At 54.5% G+C, this 12,463-nt stretch overlaps 1 protein-coding gene across 7 annotated transcripts in view; it reads left to right on the top strand.

The window, feature by feature from the left end:
* The window catches only part of LSR (lipolysis stimulated lipoprotein receptor), a 28,226-nt gene extending 18,720 nt beyond the window's left edge, over positions 1-9,506 (top strand). For 3 of the 7 annotated variants that reach the window (XM_073322854.1, XM_073322860.1, XM_073322859.1), the window contains 7 exons: positions 1,802-1,858; positions 4,948-5,094; positions 5,348-5,524; positions 6,009-6,068; positions 6,776-6,907; positions 7,166-7,755; positions 8,803-9,506. In XM_073322854.1, coding sequence (XP_073178955.1) covers positions 1,802-1,858; positions 4,948-5,094; positions 5,348-5,524; positions 6,009-6,068; positions 6,776-6,907; positions 7,166-7,755; positions 8,803-8,838 — 1,199 coding nt within the window. In that variant the 3' untranslated portion in view covers positions 8,839-9,506. The remainder of the gene's footprint in view (positions 1-1,801; positions 1,859-4,947; positions 5,095-5,347; positions 5,525-6,008; positions 6,069-6,775; positions 6,908-7,165; positions 7,756-8,802) is intronic. The other 4 variants (XM_073322855.1, XM_073322858.1, XM_073322856.1 and 1 more) reach the window with 4 other exon arrangements.
* The last annotated feature ends 2,957 nt before the right edge of the window (positions 9,507-12,463 follow it).

Below are 12,463 nucleotides of genomic sequence, written 5' to 3' on the forward strand. Positions count from 1 at the left end.
CCTAGTGGGTTAGAGCAGGGGATTGGGAGCCAGGACTCCTCATTTCCCTCCCCAAACCAGGCATAGAACCCAGGTCTAATGGATTTTTTGGGGGGAAGCGGGGGGTAGGAGGGTGTGTGGAATTGAGAGCCAGGACTCCTGGGTTCTATCCCTGCTTTGTGAGGGGATTGGGGTCTAATGGGTTAAAGGGGGTGCCTGGGAAACAGGACTCCTGGGTTCTATGCCTGGCTGTTCTAGTTTGTTGGGAATCAGGAGCTTTTTGTGCTGATCGTGCTCTTCTCCCCAAATGTCCTGCCTGTTTCAACATTCAGAGAGCAGCCCTCTGGGCACTGGAACTCCACGACCTAATAGTAATTAGCCCTGGAATTACTCTGATCCTGTTGCGTTTTTCCAGGGTTATGTCACTGATCCCAGTGTGTCACTCCCATGAGCAGTGCCACGGTTCCCTGCCATAGGGGACAGCAAAGGAGGCTGGCACTCAGTTGTGTGGGTGTAGCAGTGCTGAACAGCTCATCCATGGAGATCTGCCGGGTGAGGGCTGGGAGTCAGGACTCCTGGCTTGTATCTCAGCAGGCACATCCATCCCCCTCTCTCTGTAGAATGGAAATGCAGTGATGCAAAGGAGCTCAGTGGTGGGCAAAATATTGCCGGGTCTGGAGATGCTTTTCCGGCACCCTTACTGAGTAGCCTCCGTCCTGGGGGCCTCCCTCAGGACAGCTGTGCCTGGGGAGCCCTGATCTGAAAGGAGTTGTCTTCTGTAACCTCCCATCACCCCACTTAGATATCCCTCTGCAGTGGCCTGACTGCCCCAAACGTCCTTATCCTAGAGCCCACCTGCCCCTAGCACTCTTGTGCTCATAGGTTCGGCCATTGTGGGGATAAGAGGTGTCTTGGCTGGATGGCTGTTCAGGCACAGGTACCATCATCCCACCCAGAAGGCGAGGCCTTCGCCCAGCACCCCACCCAGAGCCACCATGGCACAACAGGAGGGGGTGGACTGCTTGGAAGGGAGAGGGGGTGCTGGCTAGATTGGAGACAGAGACCCTAGGGGCCACAGGGAGAGGGGAGCAAGACTAGTTGGGCAAAGGGATTGGCGCTGATGGGAGCCCGGAGGCTGAGGTCAGAGAGAGGCATTTGGAGAGGAGGATGGAGTTGTCTCTGGTGCTCTGGATAATGTGCCGTTGGTCCAAACTGTTATGGATCCTGTTATGGAGGCCCTGGAGAACATAGTGGATCTACAGCCAAATCCATCTTAGATTCAGCTTGCGGGTTCTGGAGAACAGGACCATGTGGATCTGTGGCCAAACCCACCCTGGCTTTGGTTCTCTGCTGGAGTATGTAGCATCTGGCTCCACTTCACTCCTGTAGGATATGAGAGACTGCCCGGATGGCCGCGTCAAATCTTGCTGCGGCAAGAGTCAGACACTGCAGCCGTGAAGTTTGAAAGCCTGGCTTGAGGATTTGCTGCTAGATAAGTGGAAAAAGAGGAGTTCAGTCTCTCCTCCATTCCAGGCACCAAATGCCCACATGGCAGGGCCCAATCATTGATGATCTACCTGACTGGCAGGGTTACCTGGCTGTAGCTACAGCCGAAATCTTTTTTTTTTTTTTTAATTTCTTCCCTTTGTGAGTGAGCTCTCTAAAGCACCAACCACTCGGGTGCCAGTTTGAATGCCCACCTGGGCCAGTGCGCTGCTTGCTATCCCCACCTCCACCCTTTATAGCACAGTTGGCTTCAAATTGCTTGCCATTACGGCGTTCACCTATATCTCTAGTAACTGTCTGTCTCTCTGTCCCATAGGCAAATCATCTGAAGTCTCGGAGCTTTTACCAGGCTTTCAGATAGGGCACATGGAAGGTACTTGCCTTGCTAGATTTGGGGCTGGCAGGGTGGGGAAATTATGCCACCACTTAACTTTTATGCAGTGAACATTACTCTTGGATCATGACTGAGGCAGAGCTAGGAGGATGTGAGCCAGTGGGAGGAGAGAAGTAGCTAAAGGGGCTTTAATTCGCTCTTTCGGAGAGGTTTTGTTCCATGTCTGTACAGCGCCTGGCACAATGGGGTCCTGGTCCGAGAGCGGGGCTCCTAACTACTACCATAATAAACCTAATAGCGATAAAAATGTACAGTGCTCAGCATGGGGTGCTGGGCGCTATTGTAATACTTAAGTAATTACCTCATAATAATTATCGATTTCTAGGTAATATCATCCAGTTCTGGTTTTGTCCCGCAGCGGGTGACAGTGCTGTGGGTGCCCCATGGAATTCTTTGATAGTGCTGGTGGAAACGCATTTCCTGCAGAACGGAAATGGCGATATTCCGAATTCGGGGCGGGATCTTGACAGGCTCCGGTCTCCCCAAGTTGGGGGCGGAATGCCAAAAATACCGTATCAAAGCACTTTGTTTCAGTGTTTATATTTCATTTGGTTGGGGGCCAGAGGCTTATATAACACACAACAAGTCTGAACAGCAGTACTTTACACGAAATTGGTATCTTCCTGCAAAACGCTTTGATTTCATCAATGTGGCATTTTCTGACAGAAAACTGTCCTGATGGAATATTTTTGACCTGGCTTTACTCCTTAGTGCAAGCCTCAAAGGGGCCAGACTCAAGGTGAAAGTCCCCCTGGAGCAAGGGTGGGCAAACTACAGCCCGTCAGGGCTTTGGATCTGGCCCGCGGGACCGCCTCCTGTGGTGCCGCAGGCCCCACGCCGCTCTCAGAAGTGGCTGCCACCACGTCCCTTGGGCCCGGGAGGGCAGAGGGCTCTGTGCGTTGCCCTGGCCTCCAGACACTGCCCCCCGCGGCTCCCATTGGCCATGAATGGGGAACCGTGGCCAATGAGAGCTTCAGGGGAGGTACCTGGAGGTGTGGCAAGGGCAGTGCGTGCAGACACACACCTCACCTCCCCTCCCCCGGGCCGCGCAGGGACGTGGTTCCGGCCGCTGGCCAGGGCAGGCATGCAGGGAGCCTACCCTGGCCCCGATCCGTGCCACTGCCACCCCATAGCCCGACCCCCTCCTGCACCCTGTCCCCCAACTCCCTGCCTGCACCTCACACCTCTCCTGCACCCCAGCCCCCTGCCCTGAACCCCCATCGCACCTCGCATCCCTCCTGCACCCAACCCCTTGCCCTGAGCCCGTTCTTGCACACCGCACCCCCTCACACACCCCGCACTCCCTCACACACCCCAACCCTGCATACAATTTCCCTACCCAGATGTGGCCGTCAGCCCAAAAAGTTTGCCCACCCCTGCTCCAGAGCCTGAACTCTACATCTCCTGGTGTTTGTTTAGATTACGCTCTCCTTGTGGTAGGGCACAGAGCAGAGTTGAGTATGTACCCTGCCTCCCAGCCCAGACCCTACTCCCCTTCCAGAGCCAGGGATAGAACCCAGGAGTCCTGGCTCCTAGCCCCTTCCCATCCCCCTCTACTCTAACCCACTTGACCCCATCTTCCTTTCAGACTACAAGATATAGGCCTGATGGGGGGGGTCAGACAGACCATGGTGGTGATCTGCTTGCCTGGCCTCCATCACTGTCCTATCTAAGCATCTCACACTCTTCAATGTATTTATCTGCATGCTATTTCAGGGATTCCTTCCACCTCACCATGCCAAGGACTCTGTGCCCGCCATGATTTCTCCCCACCCCCCCCCATGCCAGGAGCTAGTGTGTTCCCAACCATGCTGTCTGGGAGACAAGTCATGCAGGGTATCTATATGTTAAACTGCATCTGGACACTGAGCTGTGGGCAGGGGAGTTATGCCTGAAGGTGTTAATGGCACCAGAAACTGGTTCCTTCATTTATAGACCATTGCAGAGTTGCTTGAAACTGTATCTTTGCTAATCGGATGCTGGGGCCCCTGGGGCCTCCGTTTTCCCCCTTCTGGACTTCTGATTTCTCCCCAAAATCAATAGGGTTCCACCCATGGATGCCTAAAACATTCCCTGGAGTTTTGGAGTGGATTGCATGCAGTGTTCATACTTTTCTGTGTTAAACAAATGCCATCAAGGGCTTTGCCAAGGTTGTCCAAACATCCACTCCCTCTTTGGATCTTACTAAATTCTTAGCCTCAACAGTATCTTGTGGCAATGAGTTCCGCAGGCTAATCACCCACTGACTGGCTCTGTTTTGTATACACCACTTCTTTAACCTAGCATACAAAGGCGACCAAGATCTGATGGCTGGGGGATGAAGTAAGACAAATCCAGAGTGGAAATAAGGGCAGATTTTTCCCCAGGGGGCAGAATTAACCCTGGGGACGACTGCTCCCGGGACGGGGCAGATTCTCCAGCCCTCGGAGTCTTTCCACTGAGATCAGGCATCTCTCTAAGCTCCTCCCTAGCTCAACTACCAGATCAGGGCTTGAAATCTACAAAAAGGGCGAAGTTAAGGGTGCATTTGCTCAACCCCAGATCTGGGCTGCAGGCAGAAATTGCTGGCGGAGGTTCTCAGCCTGGACTATGCAGCAGGGCCGAATGGTCCTGTCTGGGCCTTGAAATCTATGCAAGTTCCCATGGTGATTTTTGTGCATCTAACTCCAGATGCCACCTAATAGTAATGCCTAGCTCCTTCAGAGCATGCTCCATTCGCACATCTTTACAAAGGTGGTCAAGATCATAATCCCCACTTTAGAGAAGGGGAAACTGAGGCACAGAGCCTTGATGTGTCCAAGTCACCCAGCAGGCCACTGGCAGAGCTAGGAATAGAACTGGGTATTTTCCACCAGGCCCTGCTGTCTCCCAGTTGGTCTGGTTTGTTTCCCACGGGGCCTCCTGTAAATCAGCCCCTCTTAGGGTGTCTCGAACCCAAAGCCCCAGGTCAAACTTTGGCCTTGGTGTATGCCTCTGTGTCCCCAGGGCAGGGAGGCCCTGATGCCAATCCGCTGGGTGGGTTCAGTTGGCGACTGAGTCTATAATGAGAAACCTCTCCCTCTTCGCAGACTGGCTCTTCGTCGTCCTGGTGGTGCTGGGATTCCTCCTCCTCTTCCTCCTCTTCGGCATCTGCTGGTGCCAGTGCTGTCCCCACACCTGCTGCTGCTATGTCCGGTGCCCCTGCTGCCCTGAGAGGTGCTGCTGCCCAGAAGCTCGTGAGTTCTCTCCTCTGTCTCCTGCTGCACGACAAACTGACAAAAGGAGTGGGCGGGGGGCACTCCTGGGTTCTGTCTGCAGCTCTGCGGGGGGAGTGGTGTCTAGTGTGTGTGTGGGGGGGGGGCTGGGAACCAAACTCCTGGGTTCTCTCCCTGATGCTGGGAGGGCAGTTTGGGGAGGTCCTGCAATGGGGCTATTTCTGCTGATCTGCATGTTCCGATCCCTCAAACTTCCCCTGCTTTCTCTTTTCAGTCTACACCGCTGGAAAAGCTGCCACTGCCGGCGTCCCCAGTGTTTACGCTCAGAGTGTCGCTGCCCCCAGTATCTACTCCCACCCAAACCCCGGGAAGCTAGGTCCTCCTGCCCCCATGATCCCCATGGGCCCCATGTACAACGGTTATGGGGCAGAGTATGACAGAGCCAGCTCCGGTAACTTTGCATTCTGTGTCAATTATGTGTTCCCACCATAGGGACTGTGCTGGAGTCAGTGACCCCAGCTGGGGGTCTGCCAACTGGCTGCAGCTCCACTGGAGTCTATGCTGATTTACATCACCCGTGGCTATCCTGAGGGTAGGATGTAAGCTGGATAGCAGCATGCCCAGTCCTAGTTACATAGTTATGGTGCTCAGCTGACTCCTTTTGCGGGGCAGGGATTGTGTCTCACTGCGTCTGGGCAGCACCTGGCACGACGGGGCCCCGATCTCAGCTGGGGCAGGGACTGTGTCTCACTGCGTCTGGGCAGCACCTGGCACAATGGGTTCTACCAGATTATAAATAAATAATGGTAGAACTATGGGCCCTGATCCTGCAGCGCTGGGACTTGCAGGACTAGGGCGCATAGAGGGGAAATCATGGCACCGAGCCGCAAGGCTGAAACTATTGATGTCCTTAATCTCTCTTGATTTCCTTGTAGTTGGTGGGAACAGCTCCCAGGTGCCCCTGCTCCGGGATACCGATAGTGGTGGGAACTCAGGTAAGGAGAAGCCAGGCTGTGAAGCAGAGACCTGGCAGATGACAGTCCAGCAACAGGAGTTGGTGAGGTGATACTGCTGCCCCCTGTTGGATGGAGTCGGCACTGCTCCTCTGTGTCTCATCGTGTCCCCTTCAGCTCAGGCAGCGAGTTATAGCCCCTTCACCGCCTGAGCCATGCTGCTAAGCAGAGTCAGGCCTGGACAGTGCTAGGATGGGAGACCTATGGCATAGGGAGTTGTCAGAAGGGCACCCTTGTCTTTTGGAGTCGGAGGCAGCGCTGGGGAGTGCTCTGCTGGGGGGAGGAGTGCTCTCCCCTTGCAGTCAGTGCTGGCCCCAGTGCCCCAGCCTGGTGGTAGGGGGCGCTGTGCGGAGAGAGGTGCTCACCAATCAACATAAAGACTGCTTAGCATGTTGATTCTTAAAGGTCTGTAAGTGCCCCATACACCCAATGGCCAAATCCCACACTGGGCAATTCCAGTCCACCCCCATTCACTTGGATCTGAGATTCTCCTTCTTTTGCTGTTGTGCGGCGTTATGTGCAGCTGTTTCCCAGCTGCCCCTTCCCAGAGGTGGCTGCATCTCAGGCATTGCTATTAAGCTGTACCTAGCTGCCTTGCCTCAGAGGTGGCTGCATCTCACTGGTAGTGCCTGCCCCTTCCAGACAGGATCGGCACTAAGGGAGTCTCTAACTCACTCCCCTCTCCCCAGCAGTGCGGAGCGGATACCGGATCCAGGCTAACCAGCAGGACGACTCCATGCGGGTCCTTTATTACATGGAGAAGGAGCTGGCCAATTTCGACCCTACACGGCCGGGCCAGGCCAATGGCAAGCTGGAGAAAGGTGAGTAGCCTCCTGGCTGTAGATTCCTCTTCTCCTTCCACCCAGCAAGAAACCCAGGGGATGCTAAGAGCTCCCTGCAGCACAACACCCCCTAGAGCCATGCTTGGGCATCGGGACCAGCCCTGTTAGGGGAGAGTGCCCCCATGCTGCTCCCTGCAGCACAGTGCCCCTAATGCTGCCCTGGGGCATCGGGGCCAGCCCTGGCCGCTGGGGAGAGCACGGAGGCCTATTTAACCCTTTCTTTCTTTCCCCTCCCAGTCTCAGTGATGAGTGAGATCAGCTCCCTCCACGAAGACGACCGGCGCCAGGAGCTGCGCCAGGGGCTGGGGCGGCTGCGGACCCGGCCCATGTCACCCATCAGTGACGTGGGGGAGGGGGAGAGCGGGCGGAGTAGTGAGGCCCGGCACCACCTCCTCCCCCCTCCCCGGCGGGGCGAGCGCTATGAGGAGGAGCATTACGCCCGGCGGCCCCGCTCCCACTCTGTGGATGACCTGGACCGTGACTGGTCCCCACAGCCGGAGGGACGGGGCAGAGGGCGGGGCAGGCAGCGTCGGGACAGCTCCCCCGACTGGCGGGAGGAGGAGTACTACGGCCAGCGGCGCAGCCGCAGCAGGGACGACCTACGGGAGCTTGATAGGGGCCACTACGACGGGCGGCTCCTGCAGGAGGCGCTGCGCAAGAAGGGGAGGGCCGGCAGCCGCGAGGACCTGGACGGGGGCAGCGGGTCCAGCGCGCGATCAGGGAACAGGAGGGACCGGGATGAAGATGGCTTCCCCCCACCGCCACCACCCTACACAGAAACAGAGTCGGTCTCCTCCCGGGGCAAGAATGACCGCAAGCTCCGACGGGTAAGCGGATGGGATGCAGGGCCCTGCCCCTCTAGGGGGCACCAGCTGCCATCCCACTCCACAGTGTGGCGCTGGCTCGGGAGGAGGAGTGGGGCATGGCAGCAAATGGGACGTGGCGTTTCTCCTCTAGGGGGTGCCAAGTTGCAAATCCATGTCAGGAATGGCAGCTGTGGCTCACAAATCTAGCTGTGATCTAGGATCATTGTTCCTCCACGTAAGGGTCTTTGACAGGATGTGTGGGGCAGGAAGCCTTTAACTGCCGGAGGATAAATCTCTCTTCAGGGGATAGAAGAGGGGCAGGCGGATGTACACGGGCCCACATAACTGAGAGCACTAGACTCCAAAACTCCTCCAAGCCAACGGGCGGCTCAGGGCTCTGCTGTCCTGTCCCTCTTGGACTCTGCCTTCCCCAGAAAGCCCTGGTGGCTGGCTGGTTGCTGAATTGGCTACTGAACAGGTGTTGTGGCTGCCTGTTCGGGTTTCATCACAAGTCTCCTATTGTTTGGTGCGGGGATTTTTTTTTTTAAAGCAGTTTTCTTGTACTCATAGCTGGGGAAAGAGGGCTGGGGAGGCATTTCCCCTCACATCTTGAGGCATGTGCTGATTTTTCTCTCTCTCTCTTCCCTCCCCCACCTCTTTTGAGACTGGAACTAGACTGCAAAATAAGCACCCAAGATGATGTGGGGTTTTGTTTGTTTTTTTGTTTTTTTTAAAGCCAATCCCCTGGGGGTTTTTTGAGTTCCTGGCCCATGTTGTCTGTGCACGTGTTGGTGAAGGAGGCAGGCTTCCAATATATTCCGTCACTCCCCTTGTCTCACTAATATCCTGGGACTCTCACAGCTGTAATGCTAATGCCTTGGATTTTCTCCCACTTAAGGGCCTTTAGACCACCCCCAACCCCCGAGGAAATCACCTCTTGATCTTTATGATCAGCTCAACAGGTGGTGTGCTCTGAGTCTCACTGGAAGGCATTTCAACTCTGGGGGGGCCTGTGACCAGGAGACGGGCCCTCTCTTTGCTGATCCTGCTACATCTGTTTCCTTCCAGAACCCCGACCTCAGCAGAGAGAGCTTGGTGGTTTAAACGCAATCCACTTTCCTTCCCGATCGCTTTCCTAGAGCACCACCAGTGCAGGAGATGGAGGCCATGGATCTGAGAAGGTCACGTCTTTCCTCGGAGGGCACACAGGACACTGGCTGGCCCGTTGCCACGAGGCTCAGCAAAGCAGTTGGGGCCTTGTCTACCTGGTGCTTTTATTATGAATTGGATCAACGTGCAGCCTGAGATTTCTCAAGTCAGGCAAGGGACAGGGGCTCCTGATTGCCACGGAAAAGCAGGGCATTACTGGGGAAATCTGGAGCCCTTGTCGGGGAAGAGGGTGTCTCTAAATTTTAGCCTTAATTTTAACATAGCATTTGGTTGAAATATTTGGGCCAGCTCCTCAACTGGTATAAATTGATCTCAGTTGAGCGACGTCTGCTTGACACCAGCTGGAGACCTGGCCTATTATTTGGTTCCAATTCCCAGCTGGTCCACAGAACTGTAAATTTTTTCCCTGGATATTTTTAAATATTTTGAAGCTTTAAGACTAATTTTTTTCAAAGCTGTCTTAAAATTACATATGTTTTTTAGCAGAGTTGTGGAATCCCAGGTGCTGTACATACTTTTGCAAAAAGCTGGGCCGTTTTTTTTATCGGTAGGCTTTTGAGATTTTTCTGATTGTTGTAGAAAATAAAAAATTCAGCTAAAAATGTGTGTGGGAGGGGATTAGGGGAATGGGACACGGGGCCTTTCCCTTCTAGGGGGCAACAGAGCCAGCCACAGTGAGGGGCTACAGACCCCAACATTGTGACTGTAGCTACCATGATCCAGTGGGCGGGAACAAATGGCATCAGCTATTGGCACCCACATCTCAGGGGCAGAGAGTTGGATTGGCTCCAGACACCGAGCCCAGCCTACCCCACCTCGGTTGCTCCAGGGTGAGGCTGAGGCGACTGGGTGGATTGAAGGGGGCATGTTCAATTCTTCCATCTACGGGATGGAATCAGAACTGCACGCTGAGGGGGGAGCTTGCCTGGGTGCAACTGGTGAAGGACACTGCCGGAGTCTACAAAGCCTGGGCCAATTGCCCTGAGAGGGGGGAGCTGCCCTCAATGTGAACAATGCTGCTTGAGTATGCAGCGACCCTGAACCCATCGCTGGGAGAAGGGAGAGCTGCCCCAAGTGTGACCAATGCAGCAGCACTGCCTGCAAGAGCCTGAGCCTCTTGCTGTGAAGTCCTGGCCATTTGTCCCCTGGATTGAGCCCTCCACACTATGGCCCTGGGGGCAGTGGCTGGGCTCTATTTGTGCCCTCAGCTGGATGCCTGAAGGCTCTAGGGGTTAATTTTTACATCCTGGAGGAGACTGGGCAGGTGCCACAGGGAGTGCTCCCCTCCTCTTCCCAACCTCTCAGGCCCCTGATCCGGCTGGGAATAGAGAGATCCAGGAGCTGCTCTGAAGTGGGCTGAGCGGCAGAGACTGGTCACCTGGGCCCAACCTTGTTGGAAAAACAAGTGCTCTGCGGGGGGGCAAATGGGGGCAGGACTGTGCCTGTTTAAAAAGTATTAAAGGGGAAAAATTGGGCAGCAAAAATAGAAAAGCAGAGGCTGAAAGGCAGCAGTGGCAGGAGTTTGTGACTTACTGGCTCTGCCTGGTGGTGGCTGTGGGAGCTGCAAGCAGTTGGTAAGGAAACCGAGAAGCCGTGGGGTGATGGGGAAGGTCCTTTTGTGGGTCATTAACTGGTCAGAAGACAGGAAGCAAAGGTTAGGAATAAATGGTGAGTTTTCACAGTGGAGAGAGGTAAATAGCAAGGACCCCCTGGCTCTGTGTTGTTGAACATAGTCATAAATGATCTCAAAAAGGGGGTGAACAGCAAAGTGGCAAAGTTTTCAGGTACAAAATTGCCAGGGGATGTTGTGAAGGCCAAAAGTGTAACGAGATTCAAAAAAGAACTAAAGTTCCTGGAGGTTAGGTCCATCAATGGTTATTAGCCAAGATGGTCAGGGATGTAACCCCATGCGGTGGGTGTCCCTAATCCTCTGTGTGCCAGAAGCTGGGACAGGATGACAAGGGATGGATCAAATGATAATTGCCCTGTTCTGTTCATTTCCCTCTCAAGCATCTCGTATTGGTCACTGTTAGAGACAGGATCCTGGGCTAGCTGGATCATTGGTCTGACCCAGTATGGCTGTTCTTGTGACTCCTGGATTATATCCCCAGCTCTGGGAGGGGAGTCGGGTCTAGTGGGTTAAAGCAGGGTGAGGGCCTGGGAGGCAGGACTCCTGGGTTCGACTCCTTGCTCTGGCATGTAACTGTGCATGTTCAGATTATGCATATAAACATCCCAATCTTTTTGTGAATCCTGCTGAGCTCTGTGTTCTCGTGTGGCCATGAGCAGCACAGGCCAGTAGGAACATTCTAGCCCCTGGTGTTTAGAGTGTCCCCACCTAGTGGGACAAACCCCGGGAACTGCAACTTTTTACAAGTGTTCCAATCAGCCAGTGGAACTCCAGCCCACAAGGTATTACCCAGCTGAAGAACTCTGTAGGATCCAGGAGAGGATTTAAATTTACTTGGACAATGGGAGTCTCTCTAAATAAATCAAAGATGCAGGTATAAAATTTAAGCTGTCTCACTTAGACAGGTGTTAATAGGCAAACTCCTGCCATTCCAAAAGGCCCTGAGCTACTACAGCTGCTAAAATCCCTGGGGGAAGTAAAACAGCAGCATGCAAGTCTCAAGCTCCCTGGTGGAGGAAGGCTAGGGGCTCCTACCGCTGTACGGGGGCGATGGCACTGCAGTAATGCAATGGACATGCAGAAAGATGAAGGGAGACCCGGACACGCTTGCAGTGGGAGCCCTGGGTTTGCAGCTAGAGTCCAGTGTTACAACGAAAGTTGCATGCAGGGTGATCATCATTTACAGTCCAGCTGGGCTAGGACTTCACCAAGGGAGCAGCTGTGACTGCAGAGGCCAAAGCAGGGGCTGCTCTGCTGGAGGGGGTGAAATGGGGCCCAGCTGGGGCCACTCTAATGCCACCACCCTGCTGGACTCTGGGCTGCGAAGGCAAGATATACCCACCCAGGTACCTTACCTCCTGCCATGTGGGCTTGCTGCCATCTCTGATCGTGCTGTGGGGGTGTCCCAGCTCTTTCCCCACCCTGCCTGCTGCTTTGTGTTTGTGCAGTGCCTGGAGCAATATGGCCCTGGTCTTGGCTGGCTCTTAGTTACCACAGTAATAAATGTGATTAGATCTCAGTGATCCCTGGGGCAGGGACTATGCCAAGGGGGCAGCCTGTGTGGGCAGGATGGTCCCATCCGCTCTGGGAACCTAGGAGTATACAGAACCAGCAGCTGCAGAACCAGCAGCTGCAAAGTGGAGGCTGGAAATCCAGGCCTGAGCTGTTGTGAAGCCACTCGCTGCAATCAAGAGGAGAGAGAGAGAGATGCTTGGCACAGAACGAGGGACAGGATCCCAGCGTCCACCACCTGCCACACAGCAGGGGCCCTGGGACCTGACTGGAGCACCTAGGTGCTACTGTAATTCACCTAATAAACAGTAATACACAGCACTTAACACAATAGCGTCCTAGGCCATGATGGATGCCTTGGTGCTACCAAAATACACCTAATAAACAACAATGAACAGTGCCTAGCACAGTGGTGTC

Source organism: Lepidochelys kempii, chromosome 24 (genome assembly GCF_965140265.1).
Source record: "Lepidochelys kempii isolate rLepKem1 chromosome 24, rLepKem1.hap2, whole genome shotgun sequence".
Lineage (NCBI taxonomy): Eukaryota > Metazoa > Chordata > Testudines > Cheloniidae > Lepidochelys > Lepidochelys kempii.